Source organism: Idiotropiscis lumnitzeri, chromosome 5 (assembly GCF_059441095.1).
Source record: "Idiotropiscis lumnitzeri isolate Australia: NSW breed Sydney's pygmy pipehorse chromosome 5, RoL_Ilum_1.0, whole genome shotgun sequence".
NCBI classification, from domain to species: Eukaryota; Metazoa; Chordata; class Actinopteri; order Syngnathiformes; family Syngnathidae; genus Idiotropiscis; species Idiotropiscis lumnitzeri.
The window spans coordinates 10,075,112-10,099,370 of record NC_142395.1 but is presented as its reverse complement, the minus strand read 5'-3'; the positions used below and the strand labels follow the sequence as shown (position 1 = coordinate 10,099,370).

General features: G+C 39.1%; 1 protein-coding gene across 5 annotated transcripts in view; it reads right to left on the bottom strand.

Annotated features, from left to right (window-relative positions):
- znf609b (zinc finger protein 609b) overlaps window positions 1–24,259 on the bottom strand; it is a 76,125-nt gene that overhangs the window by 13,048 nt on the left and 38,818 nt on the right. For all 5 annotated transcript variants that reach the window (XM_088296609.1, XM_088296608.1, XM_088296607.1 and 2 more), the window contains 2 exons: window positions 15,547–15,772; window positions 938–1,025 (listed from right to left, as the gene is read on the bottom strand). In XM_088296609.1, the coding sequence (XP_088152735.1) occupies window positions 938–1,025; window positions 15,547–15,772 (314 nt within the window). The remainder of the gene's footprint in view (window positions 1–937; window positions 1,026–15,546; window positions 15,773–24,259) is intronic.

The following is a 24,259-nucleotide window of genomic DNA, read 5'->3' as shown; positions in this document are numbered from 1 at the left end:
GTTTATTGAACACATAGCTGATATATTTGCCAGGTGAAGGAGATGATGATGACGAGCAATCTCATTTTACCCTGCCACTACATTTAGTACACGAGTAATTTTATGTATTGTGTTACTATTTTTTTTAGTTTCATTTTTCTTTTGGACAGAGCCTGAGTCATTTTTATTTCTTATTTTTTTTATTTAAGATATATTATTCCTTGTGAATGTTCAACATTGTATAATATAATATTTTAATTATTTTTGCTAAAACAATCACTCTCTCAGTGGCATTAAAATACGACAACAACGATAGTAGTAGTTTATCGTGATAGAGTCTGGGAAAATATATAATCCAAAAAATATTAGCGTGGCTGGCCGACAAGTATTATTGACACCTTTTGGAGTGACAAATAGGATCAGATTGGTACAGGATTTGGCTGGTCTGATCCTCGAAGCTGCAGTATCGGATATAAAAAAAAATAAAAAAATTGGTAGTTTTCCCTAAAGAAACAAGATACTGTATCTTGTAAATCACAGCAAAATTTATTTCCCAACATTTTCTTATTCACTTTGTCATAGCATTTTGAACAAAAAATGGGCAAGTACACATTTACACTATGATCCCTTTGAGAAGCCTAGTAGGAAGATAAACATTTTAATAACAATTAAGTTGACCAATTTCCAACGTGAGAAGCCTCACAATGTAACGTGGGAACTGCGACAAAACAGAGATTCAAAGTTCAAGCCGTACACTCAAAAATAGCACAGCTTGTGTGGGTGAAAGGAATAAAGGATGCGTTGAGTCATCCAATGACACCAACAAATACTTAAGAGTCCTCGACATGAAATACAACAGATTTTAAGAGCAAACCAGTGAAATCTGAAGAAGTTCCTTACACCAGTCAAATCTCATTAAATAAAAATAAGCAGATTAAAAATGTAGAATATTTCTTACCGAGGTGGAGCCCAGTCATGCCGTGTACAATCCAAAAGTGTGCCCACATAAGTCTTGTTTCTCCAAGTAACATTTACCACCAACATCCCTGTGAAAAAAAAAGATTCATATTTCAATAAGCAATACCAAATCTGTAAATTACAATTCACGTCAGTAAGAAAATGCTTTGAAATCAATGAATGGATCTTTGAGCAGAGGGTTTGAAAAGAGCTTTTCAAGGCAGTCACTTGAGCCAGAGTCCTTTCTTCATACTGTAATGGTTTGGGGACTGATTTACGACTAAATCTTCCAAATTACTTGACAGGAGGTCCCTCTGGGAATGATCACACTCGGGTTACCAGGGAAAATGCACTCAGCACGTTTCCCATTCAAATAAACCATTTTGCAGTCCAGGACATTTCCCTGGAGAGTAATTATTTATAATTTTTGACATTCTTCTAGCCTACCTTCCTGGAAAGAATATGACTTTGTTCTGAATTGCTTTTTGAACCTAGATAAGCCCTTGGGTTTAATAAATGCGGTGTGAACAGTTTAATTTAGCTGGAGGTACATAAGTGTGCAAGAAAAGCGCAGTGACTTCATTGGTATTACGGCAATCTGTCACTTCTGTGCTGCTATTTGACACGTGTGAATTTGGTCGCACTCATCTTGAGTGACACAATCTGACCTATTCTGAGTCGGAAATCTGACCTTGCATTTCAAATCTAAACTTAGTTCTGCAAAATCCCACTTACGTGCCTTTTTTTTATGCGCAAGCCAGTATTTTTCATCTGGCAACACTTATCAAGTCAATACGAAACATTACAATGATGTAAAGAAATGCAAAGATGCTTCATTAAATCAAATCACTGTGTGGGCTGGCGTTTATTTAATTGTACATCATCCGACAAACAGATTCAGAAGATTAGGAACAACCATGTTGCTAAATAACATTGTAAGTTCACACCCGTCACCATCCCCCTCACTTTGCTGTGATGGTGACCTCAGTTTGCCACTTCAGCACTGCAGAGAAACGAAGGGCTGCAGTGGGCTAACTTATCTAATGGCACAGGAATGCTGGCTGGCAGCTTCCATCCCTCAGAGCATTTTACTAGCTGAGGAAACCTCTCTTGCTCACCTCATTTTCCCTCTCTCCTTCATAATCACTTGTCCTTTTCAAACTTGTAACCATTCTCCACTCACAATATTTTCCCCTCCAACACACAGGTCATAGCGATGACTCTTTTGCCCCCAGCCTCTGGTCTATAAAAGCAAGTGAAAAGCATGTGTAGAGCTACAGTATTTTCACAAGGACCTACTGCTATGCTACTTGGATGCAAGCTTCTTCTACTAAAGCCTAAATACATGTGTAAATATTGTGTCTGTAGGGTAGTAAAAACGTTTGGAAACCATGCAGCTATTCTCTAGCATAGCTTGACATATATATTAATGACGTCTCTCGATTATGTTGTACGTCCCCTTGTGCAAATTAGGGCCCCCCCGACGGAGGATGGTGCCCTACGCACATTACGTACTCAGCGTATATTGTTTTCCAAGTTTGGTTATTAGATGCTCGCAAGCTGAGCCGTCGTTGGTCGCTATTTTCAGTCGATCGCAAGTGGCAAAATCGCCGCCCCTGAGATGGATAATGGATTTTGCTGCTTAATTCATATTCCACAAACAGCATATTAATCAGAATATAGTGTTTTGACAAGTCGGCCTGTATAGAATACATTATTGGAAAGCAAATTTTTGGGTTACTTATTCGAAAAGGGGATGTTATCTCCAGTATAATTTTTAAAGCAAAACTGCCAATTACACAACTGTGTAAAAAATGACCCTTTTTCTTGAAAGATTTGTCCCTCCTGTCATGCCTTCAAACAACATTCTTAAAACTGCAAAGAATATATGCATATTACACAGCATTCAAACCAGAACTGGATCAGCATATATAAATTGTCCCAGGACTTTTTAGTTGTGTTTGCTGCTATTATTTTAGGGTCCCCGATGACTGCTTACCGCTATGAGCCAGCAACAATGAACAGCCAAGTGACATGAAGATGAACCAAAAGTACAACAACCCAACGTTTTCCCGGCGCTCTGCCCTGATTATGAAATCAGACAAGAAGTAAGACGAGAGTCTGTACACTTGTGTATCGCTCATAGTAGCAAATTAATAGAGCAACTATCCATCAAAATACAGCAGGTACTGAAAATGACATCACTAAAATGTACTTAAGTGCTCAAGAGAGCAGGTACCCACTAAGCACACGTACAGCAAAACTCGCAGCAAAAAAATAAATGACAGAGCACATGCATGAGGGAAGCGAGTTTGGCAAGCTAACCTCGTGACTTCAACAGTCACAACGTCAAATCAGAACGTTGACACAACAGTGAGAAAGCCCCCGAGCCTAGTGGAACTTATTCTTAACATAAGAAATTAAAGTAAAGCATGTCAGCGTGACAATGGACAGAAATGCGTGAGTGATGACAGCTCTGGTCTCGTGTCAAATATTTTAAATTGGGATAGCACAGTGTAACAACACATTTCCTTCCTGGGCTTGAAGTATTTTACATAAGCAGAATTAATCATTTAGCGGTCTGTACTGGGAATGTAATGATCAACTTAGTATAGTACAGGGACTTTTGGGCAATTCAGCAAAGACCGCTATTTAACCATTTTCGCCACTTTTGAACTCTTAACAGATCCATGATCATGTCAGGCAACAGTTCTTGAATACACAACATTTTTATTCTCAGTATAACACAATGAACCATATCCCTTTTCAATATTTTCAGAGGCAAATACCTCATATGTGACTTGGCAGCCCGCCCTAATTGAATATGGATGTTTAACACTCACAGCAGACTGGCCAAAAACACAGACGCACAGTTGCACAAGTTAGCACTGTTCGGCTCTACGCTCAACTCTTACCTTTTCTGTGTGAAGGTGTTTTATCTCTGTGTTTGTTTGGGTTCTTTCTGAACATTCCAGCTTCCTCATTCAGTCAAAACATGTTCACAGAAGACTCTTAATTACCCAGACATATGTGTGAGTTAGAGGGTGAATTGTTGCCTTGTTTATATTTGTCAGTCCTGTGAAGACTGGTGATCCTTCCTGTGGATCCCATCTCTCTCCGTAAACCAATCAGCTTCCAAACAATTAAGAGGTCCATTTAGAAAACAAAAAGTCCCAACTCAATGTGACAGCAGTAACATCTTATTATAAATAGGAGAACGTGAAAATGAAAGAAGAAGGCCACAATTGAATGTGGCATCCTTCAACGTTTTTGAAGGAAATGGGGCACCGAACCAAAACAAAATGGAGGAGCATAACGCTACAAGCAAAATTGGGCAACCGCCAAAGAAAAATGAGACAAATCACCTAACGCACCAGAGAACAAGTACGATTTTTAATGCGCAATTCCTTTCTATTATGAAAGTCATATTTAAAAATTTTAAAGTAGAATTATAGCAGTTGACGAACCAATGCAAGGCAATTGATTCAAGACATAAATTTATGATACAATCGCGCACTGGGAGGTGATAGTTGAAATTATCCACCTTATTCCTGAGGGTTCTCATGTTGAAACAATTATCGACATAACGTGCTGTAAGACACCGGAAACAGAAGTTCGCCATTGGTTCCAATGTCTTTTGTTTCCTGAAGCGATTTATTTGAACTTTTTTTTTTTTGGGTTCCTTTTTCTAAACGATCATGGGCCCCCCTCGCATTTAAACATGTTGTACTCGCATCTAGTGGAAGTTGAGTCTGTGGCAATATGAGCAATGATTTCAACATGCACCTCAGACGAGGCGACAATGTTGTTTGGACAATCGTGATAAGATTCCAGTGCCTACCCAGCGATGAGAAACCAAAAGGATTAGTCTGAAAATGTGAAGTTTGTTTGAACTCATGTTCAGCAAAGATAATTAACTTCACCACTGAAGATAAATTGCTAAAGGAATCATCTTAATCTGCGTTAATATTATTGCTGTTATTAAGAACCAGGTTTTCCTTTGTTTATATTGGAGCGTTTTTATTTTATGCGTGATGTTGTTTTCCAGTGTGCTTTGGCTGGGTACTTTAAGGTAAATACGAGTGTGTCCAACCTTTTTTAACAAAATGTGACCAACTTTATTACTGTGCAGGTACTAATATACCTCAGAGCTTTAGTGATTGTTCACTGTCTCACAGTCTGCATGGGCAAAGTTCATAAAGTAGCAAAAACATGCGACTTGTGCATTGCCACTGCCCCTTTTTTTTGCCCTTTTTTTTGGTGTTTTCTTCCTAGCCCTCTACAATTAGTCAGAAATGTGATCGAAATTAGTTCTCTTTTAAGCTGCAACAACCAGCATCCTCAGATTGTTTTAAGTCTGTAACTATCATAGAAAGTAAGCTAATTTGTAGTTGCAGCATTGCACAAACTATGGAGGCGATATATCAACAGCAGTGCACCGGAAAGACCTGAAACAACTACCAAAGAAGAAACAGCTGGTTCTATCGGCGTCCTGATTTTCCCTGACAGATGGGATAAACAGGTAAAGAATTGGAGCATGCCATGTTCATTTAAAAAAGAAAAACAGTTTATGGCAGCCAAAATCCGCCACTGTTTTAAAAAGCCACCTCGCGAGGAGGAAAGTCAAGAGTCCAGGTGAACCAGAGCAGAGCAATTAACGTTAAAATGTAACAATTCATGGTGCTGACAACATGTGAAAATTTGTGTCAGGTCTGAAAGTAGTTCACAAGGGACTGGTGATAGCGAGGGTCAGAAAGCAGAACAGGACGATCTGACACCAATTAGGAGCATAACACAGCCGTGTATGTGATTGAAACAATTTCTTTTTTTTTATTCCTCTGTCTGGATCTTCTCAAAAACATACCGGCAGTGGCTTTGATAAGCGGTAGCTAAATCAATGTACCTTACCCAGGCAGCGTTATTTATGCCAAAGGCTCTGCGCCCCAACACAGCAGGCAATCGCTGCCTACCGAGTGAGACAGCCATCAACCAACTACGGGCTGGACACATTAAAAAAAGGACATGAGGTGACGGCAATTTACAAATCAGCAGAAGAGAAGGAGTAGTATATTAAATATGCTAACACTAAAAAGCACTCAACAAACAAAAACTAAAATAATCTAGTTTTCTACAAGGAGTTGCATGAGGAGGGTCAACAGAATGAAAAGCAGGAGGCTGAAATGTTCTGTGTCTGATTGCGAGATGTGTGGATAAAGTGTACTTTCAATTTATAGTTGGCACCTGATTTGCGTATGTATATAGATTTAATAAATGAATGCGTTAACGTAATAGTCGTATTGTACTTGGAACACTTAACTCAAAGTATGTTTCCTATAATAAAAGAAAGCGAGTCCGATGAATTTACAGAATACATGCACATCATGGCGCATGGTGAGGGTGGTACTACCTCTGCCAAAATTTGAACCAGGAAACGCCTGAATGTGGACTGCACTTATTGACTCAACCTCTTATATAGACCGAAAAGTAATAATCCACCGGCTCTACCACTTCCCAAACTTCACTTTATTTAATGAAACGTGAGATATAAATCTGGACTGCACTTCTTAAATCACTCAACCAACCGATAGGAAAAGTAAGATAATGCTCTGAGGACTTGCCATGGTGAACAGATTATATATAAGGAGCGTTGACCAAATAGGATGATACGTCATTGTCATAATCGGGGCGCTTCATATGTTTGCTTCCTTTGCTTCAAGCATGGCCCATGAAAGCAACCTGCACAGAATAACAGCCACTGTCCACTCTCTGTACTGTTTGTGTTGAGAAATGTGTTATCTTGCCGGGTGGTGACAGCGGGTGAGCCATATGTTGTTCTTTCCTTTTCATACTGATATTAGATAATATTTCAAAATGTAAGCAATTGTGTTACAGGCAAACAGTTTAAGTTTAAACAAACTTGGTTAATCCACAATTCTACATATGCTACTAATGCTGGAGCTTGTGTTTTATTATTTTGCTTTATGAAATAATGTAGTTGGTTTTATTGTCTGAAGGGACAAAACCATGTATTGATACACTTATTTATGTTTAGACATTACTTCTACTGAAATGGTAGAGTAAAATAAAAAAAAAAAAGACCCTGGTCATACATTTATATCATACATTTATGCACAAAGGTGCACTGAACTGAATATATACTAGGTCTAGAAACAAAAATATCATATTTTGTCATTGTTTCAAGATTATTAATTTGAATAATGTCAGAATTTTGCACATTCTTTATTCTGTCACAACATGAAACAGCCAACCAACTAAAAAAACAAAACAAGAAATGCACGATGCAAAGGTCTATTACAAGAAAAGCCAATTTTCTTGACTTACTCAATTCACTTCCCATTTGTTTTCCATTCTGTGAGGTGAAGAAAAGGGCTGGAAAGATTTAGAGCAAAAAAAAAAAAAGAGAAAAGATCCCCCCCCACACACACACACACACTGGCCCACTTAATGACACCCTCATTAGGGTCACCCAGGACAGTTGAGTGAAGTCTGCATTAATGAGAGGAATTGGCCAGTAATTTTACCACTCATTTCCATTCAGTGCTGTTTAACAACACATGGCAGCCTCGGGGAGGCCCCGGACACTATTGCGTACTTGTATGGGATTACTCAAAAAAGAGGGTAATGCGAGAGGAAAATTTAAGTCAAGAGTATTTTTATGCAGCTGCACGGGTGATTGCCCGTTCCAGTCCCAACTTCTCCTTTTCAGGAGGATAAACTATAAGGTCGTCTGTTTTTCAAGTTTTAAAGGAGGCACAAGTTCACAATAGGGATTCAGTAGGATTAATGAGTGACCTTGTCAGAAATCTAATTTGAGATCAAATTTTTGCAATGCGATTTAATCTCTTGAAATAAAAAGATATTCGTGTTTGAACTAAAAGTGTGTTTATGTAAAGATTAATGATCTCAATTAGGTATTTAGGATTCCCAAACATGGACTATCGGGAGCCAACAAGCGGATAAAAGTCACAGTAATCATTGTATAGAGAATAAAATGTAAATACAGGTGGTGAGCTGCCATGAAAACTCCCACTGTGATAAATGAAGCAATTGAGGTATTAAGTGTTATTTCAGTGAAGTTTATTTTCAAAGGTATCTCTCTGCACTTCTGTGTACACTACATAAAATGAAGCAGAACGTCCCCCAAAGCAGAATCACACCAAAGATAAATAAGAAATGAATGTAATAACAGGAATGCTAACAAAGAGAGCTGAAAGCATTAGCTAAAATGATCAATTTACCATCCTATATATGCTAATTAAATGTCAAATATGGCAATTTTTGCACTGTACATGAACTTCCTCTGAGACTAATGCGTTGAACAAAATGTGAGGTTTTAATGACATTATGATCTTAGGGACTCTATCACAGCCCCCCCATCAACATTTCAAAGATTTCAATGAATTAATTTAGAAAGTAATTAGCTGACTTTCAATTAAAAAAATTATATACTAGGGAATCGGGCATCGCAAAGTGTTTAACTTGATGAATGTCACTTGTATTACAGCAGGGGGAAAAAACAGGAATGACAAAAACATTATTCCCAGTCATACAGGAATCGGTTACATGTGGCTAACAGACAAAAACACCAAATGAGGTTTTATTTTGAAGCCGACATCTTTTACAGGGACTCCATCTGGGCCACATCTGAAAGGTTCGCAGGCTACAATGTGGCTCATAAGATGTAAAATGTGAAGTTGCTTTCACTGACAGGAATGACAGAATATGAGAAGGTCAATTTTCTCATACCAAGGAGAGGCAGAAGAAGGGAGCATTAGTATGCTTTGCACTTCTGGAACATTATCAGCCACATGCAGCTGTTGATGGATAGAAAAATCCATCAGAATGCGCTCGCTTTTGTGTCACGACATTAAAAATAGAAACCTTACACGTCAGGACCTTTGTCTAAATCTGAATGTGATAACACGCACATTTGCTCTTGAAAAGAATTAGTCGACAGCAGAGGAGGTTTTATTGTCACCTGGGAAAGTCTACAACGTTGTGTTTGAATAAACCCGTTTTCCTTTAAGGAGATGGTGCTGAGATTAAGAGACAGTTCTGCCAAAGACACATTGCTCAAGCACTCGTTGACATGTATATAGCAAACATGATATCTTATGACAAACACTGGCAAGGACGACAATTCCTTCAGGGGTATGATTGATGTTTTCAAGGCTATTTACGTGCTTGGAAAAAAGGAGTTCCAGGCCAATTTGAGTGAAGCCCAAGTCTCTATGGGCCTCACTCTGGCAACCTCTTGTAACACAATCCAAACACTGAATTTATGACTGAAGTATATCAAGGCTGGAGATTTATCAAAATATCCTTGAAAATCATTTACAAAACAATTTAAGCAACCTAAGAACCAAAGAGTGTTAGAAATTCACTTGAATGTTGACGACATGGACTTTTTGCAGAGCAGAGAGGAAAATTATGAGCCGAAAGTAAAGGAACCAACAAAGTGCGACATGGAAACAACATAAAAAGCAAAATGTGTTGTAAGTTATCCAGGTGGTAAAAGACTAAACCATTATTTGTGACTGATTTTATGATTTCTTGTGACACAGACCACTATTTCAAAGACACGTTTCTGAAACAAATTGTTAAAGAACAGCCCATGCTCTGCTGTCACAGCAAAAACTGAGGCCACTGGCAGGTGTTCTCCACAACAGCTGTAAAACATTGCCTTCAAATGTCTGTCAGCCGCATTTACACCACTTGATTCAATTTGGTTCAATGGTCAACACGGTACCACTTGGAACAGTAAATCCTGATCGGGGCGGGGCGTATATTCCGAACGGTGCATCAGACACACACACACACACACACACAGCAGCACGGCTGTGAATACCCTGGAAGTGAATTAAATAAAAAACAGAAGCACAGCATGGTACAGTGCTTCACGCTGACATGATCTGTAAACACAAGATATTACTACTTTGATTCGCTCCCTTTTGTAATCCACTGCCTTTTTCAAGTTGGATCACGCAACACTTCATCATTTTGCACTATTGTTATGAGCGCACAAACATCATGGTTCAGAAATGTTTGATATTTTGGTTCCCATTACAATTGAAATGCAAAAAAAATGTGCACTGGAGTGAACTGAGCTATTGAAGACTACTTGGTGCAAAGCTGACTTCACAATACTACTTTTAGCACCCTAAGATGATTCAGAAGAGTAAAACAAAGCCAAGTAATCCACACCGGTTTTAATAGTATAACTCTTTCACACTGACCTCTCCCTTTCCCTGAAAAGCTGAACAGATTTTAACCCATGTGGTCAAAGCAGTCCTCCTCATGCTACTCTGATGTAATGGATAATGTACAAATAATCCACGAGACAAACATATCATTATTCTACGAGGGATGTTGAGAACCTGTGGGGCCTGCTTGGGAAACAGCCTTCAGTGTAATGCTGGTCTGTGTGTGAGAGGCTTTTGGGGGAGGGGGATGAGGTGCACTGGCAGTGAGCGCGACTATTTGGCCAAAGAGGCCACTCTGTATTCCTTCTACCCTAGAGCAGAAGCCAGTGCATTCTGGGCTGTATTTCAAGAGCAATAAACCTCTCCAGCACTTTAGAGATGACATTTGGAGGTATCAGCATGCTAAGCCTGGGAGGGGTTGGCCCATCGCTATGCTGACGTGACCCTGGGAGCTGCCACTGCCTCCTCTGTGCTGAGGGGATTTGTGTCAGTACTGGGCCTCAAAATACCATGGTTATGACCCGCTACCCCCACAGCCTCCCCCTCTGTCCTGTCTACGCTTCACTTGCCACCAGACTGACTCAACAGCACAGATTTGCTTTTCCTCTCCTCTAATGACCCATTTTCCTCCATCATCACCCGAGAAAAAGAAGTATTTAGTTTACAGATCTGGTAATCTGGAGGAGTAATCCACATAAGTGAGAATGTAAAAACCACAACCATTCCACAGTAGTATCATTCCAGTCCAAACTGAATAAGATGCTCAATCTTTGCTCAAATCACATTGGAGGAAAATGGATTCTGCCTTATCAACCAAGATGCTTGTCATCGATGTCCAGAGGTCAAGCTACTGTGATTGCTTTTTGTTTACTGCTTGTTGCTTGTTCATCCATTTCTTTCTCTTACACAGAGTGAGCTGGGTGACACTCGCACAATTACTAGGGTCTGTTGTTCATTTACTCCCACAAGGCTGAAAGGCAGCAGTGATGGAGCAGCTGTTGGCTGGCATGCTAAATGCAATGCAGGCGCCCAAGCACACACACAGTACATGCTTAAACGGCTTTGTATGAGACTTGTCATGCAGTGGCGTACGGCATTATTCACCGGCACGACGAATGCTATGTTTTTTAGATCAATTTCTTGCTTTCTCCTGATACTACGTTTCATTTATTTTCCCAATTCACCATGTTTAGATGCCTCATAATGACGGAGATGTGTTTTCATTAATCTCTTCCCAAGTGGTAACGTTCGGTTCGGTTTGCCATATCATAGAACCCTGATCAGGCTTGCGTTTCCATTGCGGTCTTTGGAGGCGGGCTGTGGTAGCTGCGTCGGGTACATAAACTACCGTGAGATTATCAATTCATTAAAAAAGTTAGATAAATTTGGCATGGAGCTGTGCAGCGCATAAGTGACACCAAGGTGTAAAGTCCTCTAATCACTTGACGTGGCAACTCTCTGTAAAGCAATGCATAGACAGCAGTGAATTTCACCATACAACAAACTGCACTTTATTACTGTAAATTGTATCCAACAAAATGATGCGAGAAAGATGGAATATTTGAAGATGTCAAAAAGTTACCATAATTTCTGGACTATAAAATGCACCTGATGAAGAGCCACAACAGCTAAATTGAGCCATAGAAAAACATTCGTACAAGATTGGCCGCTTTCTATTAATAGCCATGGGTCTCCAAATTATAAAATGAGATATTTGCAAAGAAAGAGGTCACACAGATGGATTAAAAAAAAAAATGTATTTACTTTAAAGATCACAATATTCTGCTGGCTCGTTAACAGCACCAAGTGGGCATTCATGGTAGCGCCCTTGAGTGGTTTAGATCCTATTTGGCGGACAGAACTTTTTGTATTAGCTTTGTAAGGCACTTTATTTTACAGTCAGCCAATTCTCCATCAAGAGTCTCCAGTTGGTCCAAAATGCTGCTGCTCGCCTCTTCACTGCTACTAATAAAAGAGGGAGCACCTAAATCCGACTCTGGCGCCCCTTCACTGGCTGCCTGTACATTATTCTTTTTCCGATTCCATTATTTGTTTTTAAATCTTTAAATGGCCTCACCCCAGCTTACCTCTCTGAGCTCCTCAACCCTTACAGACCTACCTAGTGCCTCAGGTCTGCAGACCAGACACTATTAGAGGTACCGAGGACTAAGCGAAGGCTCAGAGGGGATCGAGCCTTTTCCGTTGACGGTCCCTCCTTTTGGAATGACCACCCACTCGAAGCCCCCTCGCTTTCCATCTTTAAAACTCATCGTATAAAACTCATTTTTATTCCTTGGCTTTAGACTCAGCATGAGACTGTTTATGGTTTTACTGTTTTTTGCATTGTAGTGTCATTACTAATCTGTTTTATTGTATGTTGTTGCATGTCTTACTTTTGTTCCATGTACAGCACTTTGCACACAGCGGGCATTGTCTTAAAGTGCTCTATAAATACAATTGAGTTGAGTAGCAGGCTCTTTTGTTGTCACATAAGTCCAGTGCGCCAACAAGCTTCATCGAACAGCAGTGCACATATATCCGTGGCAGTGCAACCTTTGGAAAGCTGTTTGTTACGTGTTTGGGAGACGCAGGGGATGTCGGCTGTTGCCAGCGATGGTGGGAGTCGGGAGTCAAACAAACAACAGAGAGAAGGGGGGTGCGTATTTATGGCAATTGTTCCCTATGCTCATTAAACTCAACAAAAGATGTTTTTTGTCTTTTTTTTTTTTGCTTTACAATATCATATATTGCTTCTACACAGTCACGTAACGCAACACACAGTCTTAATATTTGTCTCACACAGCCCGCGTGCGCACTCCAACCGCAAATGGCTGTTGAATATTCAGTATGACGGCAGACTAGGCCAGTTTCATTGGTCCACTGTGACCTGTTTGGTAATTTTATTGGTCAGATGTGACGAGACTGTGGGTAACTCAATTGACGATTTGAAGCTCATCAAAGTCCATAAATACACCGCGTCACATTTAAAGCACATTTACAAGATTTTAAAGGGTTCAAACCAACGGGAAAGAAGTGGCGGCTTATAGTCCAGAAAATACGGTATATAAATGACCCTGATGGCTTTTAGCACCTGGTATCCACCTCCACACTTAACTCTCCAAGTACCCCCATCCCACCAAGCCCCTTTCAACACCAACCTCTACGATAGTTTCCACCGTAACATTTAAAAACACTTCAAGTATTCCCCCATGCCACTCAGCAGACCAACCCACAGCCTGTTTTAGCCAAAACAGCATCAAGAGAGTGCAGGCAAAGGACAAACGAGGAAAGGAAGTGAAATGTCGAGAAAAGGAGGAGGCAGTCACATTGTGAGAGGCAGAGAATAAGGAAAGACATGCAGTGCTGGTGTTGGCTCTTAGCCATGCTTGTGTCACTAACAGAAGTCGCCTTGTGTAACTCCCACCCCTGCCGCAGGCCCTTGGCTGACTCACTCCCAGTTTGCATGAAGAACAGTCAAGGAGGGAATGGCAGGAAGAAAAAAAGGATATGTCAAGACAACCCTGGGCTGGAAGAAAAATCTAAAGTGGGAAATGTGGAAACAACTAATCTTCGGACTTCATTACGCAGGATGATCTGTTGATGACTTACTGCATGTGAGGGCATTCACCGGCCATTTGAGGGAGAGGTGTGCATTCAACAAAATGTTAACTAAGAGCAAAATGAATTGGCTAATCTTTTTGAAATGTATTTATTATACATATATTGTGGACTGCAGAATACTGTCTAACACACATGGAATGGTTTACTGAAGATTTCTAATTTCTAAAAAAAATAAAAATAAAAAAAATTTCTATTTCATTTAAAAGAAGGTCCAACACATGAAATACTTTGTTTATCCCGAAGAAAAAATATTTGAATTGATAAATCGCAGTATGTATCTTAGCTATACCATTGACAAATTCAGAGTACAAGCAGCATGCAAGCCAAATGCAACAACCCTTTTCATTTGACCCCCTTAGCTGCTTCCGAAGACTGCTAACTGCAGTGTTTACACTGACAACATGATGGTGAACAAACAAGAGCTCAGTTGCTTGGAAGGAGCAGCTTTTATTCATTATACTCAGGCACAGTTATATTTCTGCTACATTTTTTCCAGGTTTATTATAATGTCACAGTATTTGATTTTTCTTTTATTGAAGGGGAGGGGGTAGGGTCGTAGTAAAATTGATCAAAATCAGCAAAGTCATTTTTGGGGGTGGTGAGGGGCTGGGGGGGATTGGGAATTTTATTTCAAGACCATATCACGCAGTCGTATCGTATCGAATCTTATGTCTTACAAATACCTGCGAAAATTATCATTAAGCGTCAACGCATATATGTTGCAATCAAGCAGCAGTGTACCAGACTTTGGCATTATTTATTCAGGATTTCTTTGCCTTCTGATGTCATTTTAACACTGGTTTGCATCTTTGGTCTGTAGATGACCTTTTAGCCGAACTGACCCAAATGGCACTAGAGTTCATTTATAAACTCTTTCAGCTCTCTTGGAACAATTGTTCGGTGCGCACCAGGATCAGAATGAAGTGTTCATCGTTGACACTTGATCAAACAAACCACACACAAACAAATTATAACCAAATTCATTTGATGGGAACTAAAGCTGTCAAATGTGAGCCCACTCTTAATAAAATACTGAAAACAAGAGCGGCGACCTATGTCCTCTCATCCAACATCTGTGTCTGACCGCAAAAATGTTCTCCTCTGTGAGTAAACAAAATTTCCCACTTACACACTTCAAAACATTGTAGAAAGCCTTCCAAGTGAAGTAAAACCCTTTATAGCTGTCAAATGATTTTTTTCATATCCTGCCCTCATACCTTTGTTCTTATCGTAAAGATGTAAGCGATTCAAATTGAGGTTATTAGCATGTGATCTGAATTATAATCTGTGCACTAGTGGCAGCCATGGGCCAGCCAGGTTGCTTTTAACACAAAACTTGAAGCAACCATATTGTGACAGGAACATAAAACTGTGCTGAATGGCTGAGCCAAACCAAGCTGAGCAAGCCAGTATTTGCAGACAAAAACACTTGACAGTCACATCACTGGTTTTATAGCACAAGAGAATCCCAGGCTCATTTTTCAACAGACTGGCTTGCACGTGTAAAGCAAAATTGTTCCAAGTCTCTGGATTTCAACGGTTCCCAGCTGCACAATCTCTCAATATATGGGCTTGTTTCATTTTCTACTCACCCAAATTATGTTGAACACGAGCATTGCCGATTCACATAACCATCGCACCAACACAAATTGCAGAAAATAAAAAAACATTTTTAAACAACCAATATATTGATTCTTCACTCCGTACCACACCAAACTGAATTTATTCATCACCATGATTTAAAAAAAAAAAAAAGTGCACTTACCATCTTCGGTTTCCTGCCACACAATGCCTTCGAGATTGACACTTGTACCAGGTTCACAGGGTCCCAAACACTCAGGTTCCGTGGATAGGGCCACATCGGATGTGTTGACTGCTATTGAACGTGTACGCACCATTATCTGTTCACATGGCGAGGCAATCTCACTGTTGCCTATTGCAGCCAAAAGATGAAGGGGGGGAGGGACTGGTGTTGAGACAGGAGATTCCATCTGTAAGAAAAAAAATTGGAAGTTTAGAGAGAGATCAGTGACCCATGAGAGAATTCTGAACCATTATGTAAACACAAACGGAGATGATTCTGAGATATACTCAAGGAATACCACAGTTAGTGGATGGGAAAATAGTGCATGGATGACATTGTGGTATGTCGGTCCCCCATGAGACAATCTCTCTTAGTAATAAGGACTTAAGTCGACAATATCATCCTAATGTCTTTTTTTTATATATCTTCGCATAGCAGAAATAGGAGGGTGAAAAGAGCATGCAAATTGCAATGCGTGCCTTTGTAATGCAGGTTGAGTCCAATACGCCTTCTACCAGTTATACTCCCTGATACACAGGCATGTGTGACCCATCCCGCCAGTCATCTCACAGAGTGATCGCTCATTAAATCCCTCACTTAAAAAGCTAGTTGTGGTAAGGGCGCTGAGTGCAGAGGGTCAGGAATTGATTCCACCTGCTCTGACACTGTGACAGCAATGAAGAGACAGTCGGCGTACATGGAGAAGTAAAACGACAGTCATCAGGGAGCAACTGATGGAGTGCACTGGCGCTAGACAAGTGTGTGGGTGGAGGAAAGCGAGACAGGAAGACTAGTGGTGATTTAACAGCTAAAGTGACACAAGGATAGGGATGTGTATATATATATATATATATATATATATATATATATATATATATATATATATATATATATATATATATATATATATATATATATATATATATATATATATCTTGGTTTTCTATACTTTAAAATCCAATCTGGCTTTCAGGTTATTTTTGCTGGCTTGCTTCTCATGGCATTGCCTGTACGTGTACATGTCTAACGACAGATTGATACCTTAATCAATGCCCTGTTGACTTCGGAAGTGATATCACTGACTGACATCTTTGTGTGTTTCTTCACAAATCGTACAATGTTCATCAACTGCTATTGATACCCTTGGCCATCCTATCTGATGTCTGTTGCTTAGTACACCTGCAGTTTATTTCTGTTTCAGGACATTGCAAATGGTTGTACTGGTTGTGCCCGGATTTTCCCACTTATCTCACTTTCAAAATGGTTTGCTCTCTGGTCTTCATCTGCTCATAACAGCAAATTCAGTTTTCATATAGAGCTGAACAATTAATTGCATTTTCAATACTTCACAATTTGAGAAAGTGAGATTTTGTAATCGCAGAGGCTGCAGTTTAAATGCTCAGAGGGGAATTCACAGAATACTAAGCGAATGTGGCCACGTTAGCATGCAGCTTTTTAACATACCTGATCCCGTTCACTCCGGATGGTTAATACTTCCCGAGTGTGGGAACATTTTTTTTTGTGATGATCTATTTTGTGATGTTTTGGCTGCCGTTGCATATCAAAGCGAGGAAGTATCTGATGGCTGTCGGATGTGTGTTGCCGATTTATGGCTTGACTTTGATTTGTGTGTCTCTGTAGTTTGAGCACACACATGGAGAAGAAAGTGAATAGTGGATTGAGCAACGACAAATAAAACCCATGCGTGCAAAGTTGTCAAGCGGTCATCTAGAAAGAGGATGAATTTGGCCCTATGTTTGGACCCAAAAGACAAAAAGATGTTTGATGATGAGATGCTACCAGACAGCACGTCAAAATATTTAGTACGTCTATACCTGGAATTGTATCGCTAAACGGTCTTTTAAAATAATTAAATTGAATTTGCTTTTACCGCAGTATTCTATAATGAGTAACAGATGTGAAATTTTAGTTGTAGTAAAAAAATTATGAAAAATACACAAGGACCTTTGAGGGAAAAAAATGCAGCTCAAATTGGAATTGTTAGGAAATAAATCGCAATTAGCTTACTTTCCATAATCGTTCAGCCCTATTTTCATAGGTAGAAAGAAACAAGCACCAGCTAATGTTTAAGCAATCAATCTAAAAGGGAACACCAGGGCAACTTGAAACACCCATCAATCACATGTTCCATTACCCGTGCTCACTTGAAAAGTGTGTGTCTTCAAACAAAAGGTGCTCAATACTGAGTTGTTCAACACATTAAGATGTAAAGACCAAGAAAAAAAAACTGGGCTTCTGGAATTTTGTCTCATATTCAATTTTTGATCTGAAACCCAATTCCTTGAAAACAAGGAATTAACCTCTCTATTCCAATATTCTTGATGGGAATCAATTATGTCCTTCTAACTTCAATAATACAATATATGGTGTCATGCAATGAATTACAGGAAATGGGTGACCTCACAGAAATTGGTTGGAAAATGAGCAAGTTATGACTTAATTTAAAAGTCCATCCGTTGGCTTTATGAGGGAAGTTCCTGCCACTACGTGACAGAATAAATCAATCATAAAAAATCAAGCGACAACTATGGTGATAGATGATTAATCGCTCAGGGCCAAATATATGTATTAAAATTGTCCAAATCATCTGAGTTCAGCCTCTCAAAAGTAAAATTCTAAAAAACAATCTATATTTTTAGTCGTCCTTGAAAGCAGACTGAGTATCTTTGTGTTTGATAAAAACAAAACAAGACATTTGCAAACGTCAATTTTTACATTAGAACGCTATTATCTACTCCCCCCCCCCCATAATTTCTGACATATAACAGAACACTCAGGAACTGAATCATAATTTGTGGAAAAAAATAATCACCAGTTTAAGCTATACCGATGGGTGCTTTTCACATTTGAAACAGTTCGGTTCAGATTCAGTTTGGTTCCAGTACTCAACAGTACCAATTTTCGGCACTTTCCTGCTTTTGTGGAAATCAATGTTAATTCAATAGTTACTAAAAATATAAAAAAATATATTTTATAATATATAAACTTTGCCAAAAGACAAAACAACATCAGGATTTTCAAGGAGATGAGCCATAGAGGATGGAGTAAAATTAATAACGTTTTACAAATAAATACAAAAAAACAACAACAAATAATCCTCGACGTTTGAGCAATTCAGCCTTACCAAATATCACAGTTACTGAAATGCAGCGCAGACTGTCGAATGTCAAGTCTTTACCATCAGCCCTCATGCAAATCTAATATCCCTGTTAGACACAAAACCCATGTTGGGTACTCAATTATGAATGAATGTTACTGTCATGGTTGCATATTCACGCAAGACTGCTGTCAGAGGTCAGAGAGAATCATCTCTGCAACGACAGTTATGTACACATCACTGCTGAACCTTGGCATGTTTACTGGTGATGAACATGAGCGAGAAAGAAAACAGTGAGGCCATTTTATTTACACAGGCAAGGCAGTTTTATTTAGTTAGCGCAATTCATATAGAAGGCAACTTAATGTGCTTCACACAACACCTACAACAGCAACAGAGTAGCTTACAAAAAAATATTAAAATGTATGTTGACAACAATTCAAGACATTTAAACTTAAATATTTATAAATAAAGAAATAGAAGTGGGTTTCTAAAATATCTCAACGGAAAAATGATTTAATTGTATAGAGGACTATACAAAGGTTTGCGAAAAATTTCCACTCAGAGTTGACTTCAGTTCTGTTATTCCATTTGTAATCCGGTATTTTTATTTCATCACTTTCTCACTATAAATTGTGTGCTTTCCACGCACTTTTGCTGCACTCTTTTTTTTTCTGCGGTAAACATACATCACAAATATGAATGCAGACTGCCAACATAAACATGAGGTGGAGGTATAAGCTGTCAAGCACATTATTTGTGTATTGACACACAATTATTACTTGTTTACAAATGCAGATTTGGAACCTAAATGGAGCATGTAAAAGAAGGCAAAACAAACAAAAAAAAAAGAGCTTAAAGTGTGAACCCTGACTGATACTGTTTTTCAGAGTTTGGAAAAAACCGTCGATTCAGTGAATGCATAGAACTTCTACACCAATTGATCAATGGAAGAGTCAGGGTCCAAAACTAGACATTTTTGGGGTGGAGCGGAGGATATACATCAGCTCCCCACAACACATGACCCTGTCGATTACCTTCCAAAGGGCAATATAAGAAGGGGTGGGTGAGCACATGAGAATCGCAATATTATGTCACCAGCTGCGAGCTGTGTGCATATTTACCACAGAGCAACCCACGTAAACTGCAGTTTAGTCACAAGACCAAAGCAATAATCAACCGTGTCATCTATAGACCATAAACAAGTAGCAATGACGTTAACGGCGTATGTCGGATCATAACTTGAAAATGGCCGCTTATATTTAACGGGGTTTCATTACCCTTGGTATGTCCATTTTTAGTACTTCATTGCATTATTTTACATTATTCATTTGTTGCACTGTACATTAAAAAGTATGTTCTTATCTAAACCAGTCTGTGACCCAAAAAGCTTGGGAACACTGCACCACAGTCAAAAAGGTTTACAGGGCTAGACATTCACTGTGGTTGGATTTCCCGATCCCACTATGCAACTCTGCTGGGGTACCAACCTTCAGACGCTTGGCCGAACGGGCCACTCCACATTTTTAAGTCACAGCCACTGAAAACGACCCAAAAAGGTTTTGTTTCAGAATTAAAGATTTATCAATTAAACAACCCGGCAGAAACAGGACACTGTGAAGACAAGAAAATGAAAAACGCCAGCAGCGCACGCGTGACTGGATAAACAGGAATGATTCACCGTTGGCCTCATGTCGCTTGCTTCAGCTCACCCAATCTCCACTAACCTTGATAGAATCAAACCAGCAGCAGAAGGACCACTGACTGGAAGGAGGACCGATTAGATCCAAAAATATGCACACACACATATATGCGCATCAGCTTCATGTCAGACCCATTTTTGACATTGTTCCTGATTCAGATGTACAGTATAACAATGTTGACAATTACTTTAAGTTTGGTGCAATAAACATGAGCGCTACTTAAATCTTATCTTATGAGACGTCTCCTTTTAGAGATTATGTAAGGCTACCCCTGTGAAGACATTTGCAAATGCTAATAAAAGAACAGACATGAGCCAAGAGACATCTCTCATAGCCACGAGCAAGAGGAGAAGTAAAAGTGATGAAGAAAAAAAAAAATGCACAGCACTAAAGACCACAGAGCAAAATCAAGGTAAGTGGAACTCCCCAAACTGCTCAGTTAAAATGCGGTCAAAGTGACCTGGAAAACGCAAAGTGACTGACTACAGCAAGAACGTTTTGGCTATTTATGTCACACAAAACACAATCATCTGACTAGGCGAGCCCACAGCAGCAAACTCAAACCGGATTAGTTTGTAATATATTTAAGTGAGCTGGGATTCATAAATAATCCATCTGTTATAATACAAATAATTAGCTGTGGCTGTGGTGGATCGTGTGGTTCACATAGGAGACTTTCCTGCAGTCAATGCCCCATTTACAAGCGTGTCATAATTGACTGCCAACCAGTCAAGGGTTTAAGCTCCCTTTGACCGCCTCCCAAGTTTGCAGAGCAGAAAAATGGATGGCAATAAATAATTAACTGTTATATAGCCAATAGCAAAGTTTATTACAATGGTATGTGCGGATAGTAAGCCACACTTGTAGTCTCTTCATCTATGTAAAGTTGTAAACTATCATTTTGCATGACTTTAGAAGGCCTGAGAGCCATAAACGCTCACACCTGGCAGTTTTACGCTCACACCTGGCAGTTTTGACCATGATGTGCCGGTGACAGAAGCCAGGAGGTCATGTTGGTTTATGAGACAAGCCTATCTAACAAGAGCATGTGGAAGCCTGAGTAATCTTTTAGCTGCCAACACGGTTAAATCCTGGGTATACAAATAGTAACGTTGCTGTCAAGAGTGCACACAAATGCAATTAAAAACATATTGTGAATATAGTATTCGGTACAGCAGCACTGAAATGTTTCACTTCAATGGTTGACTGACTTCATTTTTGTCATCATACAGGACATGACATTTACACACATTTTTAGTATAATATGCGCTTTTATATTTTTCTGATTCCCCAAACCACAAATGTTGTGTAACAACAACTCTTTTCCATTGAGTTCAGCATGAGAAAAAGGCCAAAAAAACTCCACAAGTTTGTACAAGCAGGAGCTATATTAAATATCCACCCATACTTTGTGACGCTTAGTAACATTCAGAGACAAACATTGCAAAGAAAATGGGAAGGCACTTAAAGTCCATTCATCAAACTTCCACCAAGTCTGTTTATTATTATTGCCTCAGGCAGAACTTTGAAATAGCTTCAATAACAGTCAAGTATCAAGAGTTAATCATTTGCGGAAAGTCAGTTGCATCATGACACTGCATTGCATTCACAATGTTTTTTTAACACACTTGTACCGTTGCTTCGAGGTGGTAAGCAAAAAGGTTGGATGGTTGACTGACCAAAAGCCAGCAGGTGGTTTGGTAAACTTTCCACTTGCCCTGGTTCAACATGACCTTGCCAACCTAATTCTTTCCTCTTCCTGGCTCAGCTTTCTGCCTTCAAGCTATGCCTGGCATTGTTTGTAAAATAAAAGAGAGGGGGGTTGGGTTTTAAGTGCATTAGAGTGGGAAGAGCTGGAAGCTTTGCTGACAACCTAAACACCATTTCGACTGTATTTACTGGTAAACAAAACACTGAAAGCCAGTGAAGCAAACTGCAAACTACTAATTTATCTTCATTTTAAGAACATGTTTTTCTTAATAGTTAAAAAAGACTTAAAATAAAAAAAATGTTTCTTTAATAACAGATGTGAGCATTTTATTTCCAGAACATTTGGATTCGACTCTGCACTATTGGATATCCCTCTTTGCCCATTCCTCTTCATCAAACTCTGACCACAGTTCAGTTGAAAACAACAATGAGCTACATTCTTGTCAAGGTCATGCACTCGCGTCAAACATGGAGGGAGGCTGTGCTGAGAGAAGAAATCCAGATAAAGTGAGCTGAGCCCACAAGGATTTCTTTTTTGTCAGCTGGCTCTGCAGTCCTAAATGTTATCTAACAGCAAAGGGAAAGCAAAGGGAAAATGAGAGGCTGTCATCATTGACACCTCCACACAACAAGTTCAACTGATTTAGTCTTGGATCAGATTGCAAGATCAGACCACAGTCAAAATGAAGCGAATGAGTCATTCATGAATCGCCATTGTTTACTATGAGAACAGCTGCGGCTTTAACCCGAAATTAACAAGCTCAAGGGAGATCACATTAATAAACACCCAAGGTGGCTCTTTCCGAATAAACTACACAAAATATTTTTCTGTTGATCTCCAATGCGCATTTTAGAAGATAAGATTAAGGTAATTAGTTTCAAACAAACAATAATCATGTTGACGCTCCACAATTATTTTTTATGTAGATATACACAGTATTTTCCTTTGGTGTTTAGTAACTTCTCAAACCTAATAAAGAAAGTCCAAGGATACTCCTCAAGTCCCTTAATGAATGCAAACAGAATAACATCTAGAGGTATATAAGGACGTGCTAGCCATGCTTTGGTCATTTTGGTTCTGTTTCAGACATTCCGGTCTCCAAAGATGATCAGGCTAAATTCTAATGAATAATGTCTGATTATTATTATGGGGCAAATTTGTTTTGGTGTACAACTACACTGTATCATACCGAAAGTTGTGGCTAATATTTTGAGTGCCGTGAAACTGAATAAGGAAATCAAAATATTGCTTTCAGTATGATGGTGCATTACATATGAGTGAAATTGACATACAAACACACAAGAGCATGCACCCAAACATTTTTAAATCACATCTTGACAAGGTTTTTTTTTTTTTTTTTAATTAATTTGAAGTGTTATTTATTTCCTCGTCCTGTAAATAACTTGATTGATAAAAAAAATTCCCTCACATTTTGCAGTTGTCTTTACTATGACAGTACAATAGCTACTCCAGCCCTTTTTCCCCGTATGTTGCACACACAGGGTTAAATTGTTGGATCCCTTCTGTTATTCAAAGAAAAATGCACAATGCTTACTGACACAATTCACTATAATAATAATAATAATAATAAGAAGAAGAATTAAAAAGAAAAGAACATTTACTGAATAATAGACAGCCATGACAAAAACAGAATTGCTCCTCGTAAATTTAAGATGCGTTTTTCTTTTCTTTTTCAAATTGATACTACATTTCAAACATCAAATTTCCAACCGGGAACATTTTGTATAACATTAAAACTCCTTTAGGACCAAGTCATGCTACCAACAGAGAAGCTGTGGCTACATTTGGCTTGTTTGTTTGCTAGCTAGTTCTCTGTGACTATCATGACGAAGCAATGGTATTATGAATGGCCACGTTTGAGATCGCTCTTGTGTTGAGAGGAGCTCGGAGGTGGGCAGGAATTAGTGACGTGAGGCGACATAATAATCTTCCAAGCAGTTTTAACAATTTAAAAAAGGTGTAGCAACAATTTTGTCCGTCTCATGTAATCTTAGAAATACAACCAATAAAATGTAAAATACATGAAAAATCGTTATGCGCCATACGGTAGCACTTTAACCAAGCACTGTGATTGACCGAGCTGACAAAACAGCTGAGCTATATGCTATGTAGGTGATATGA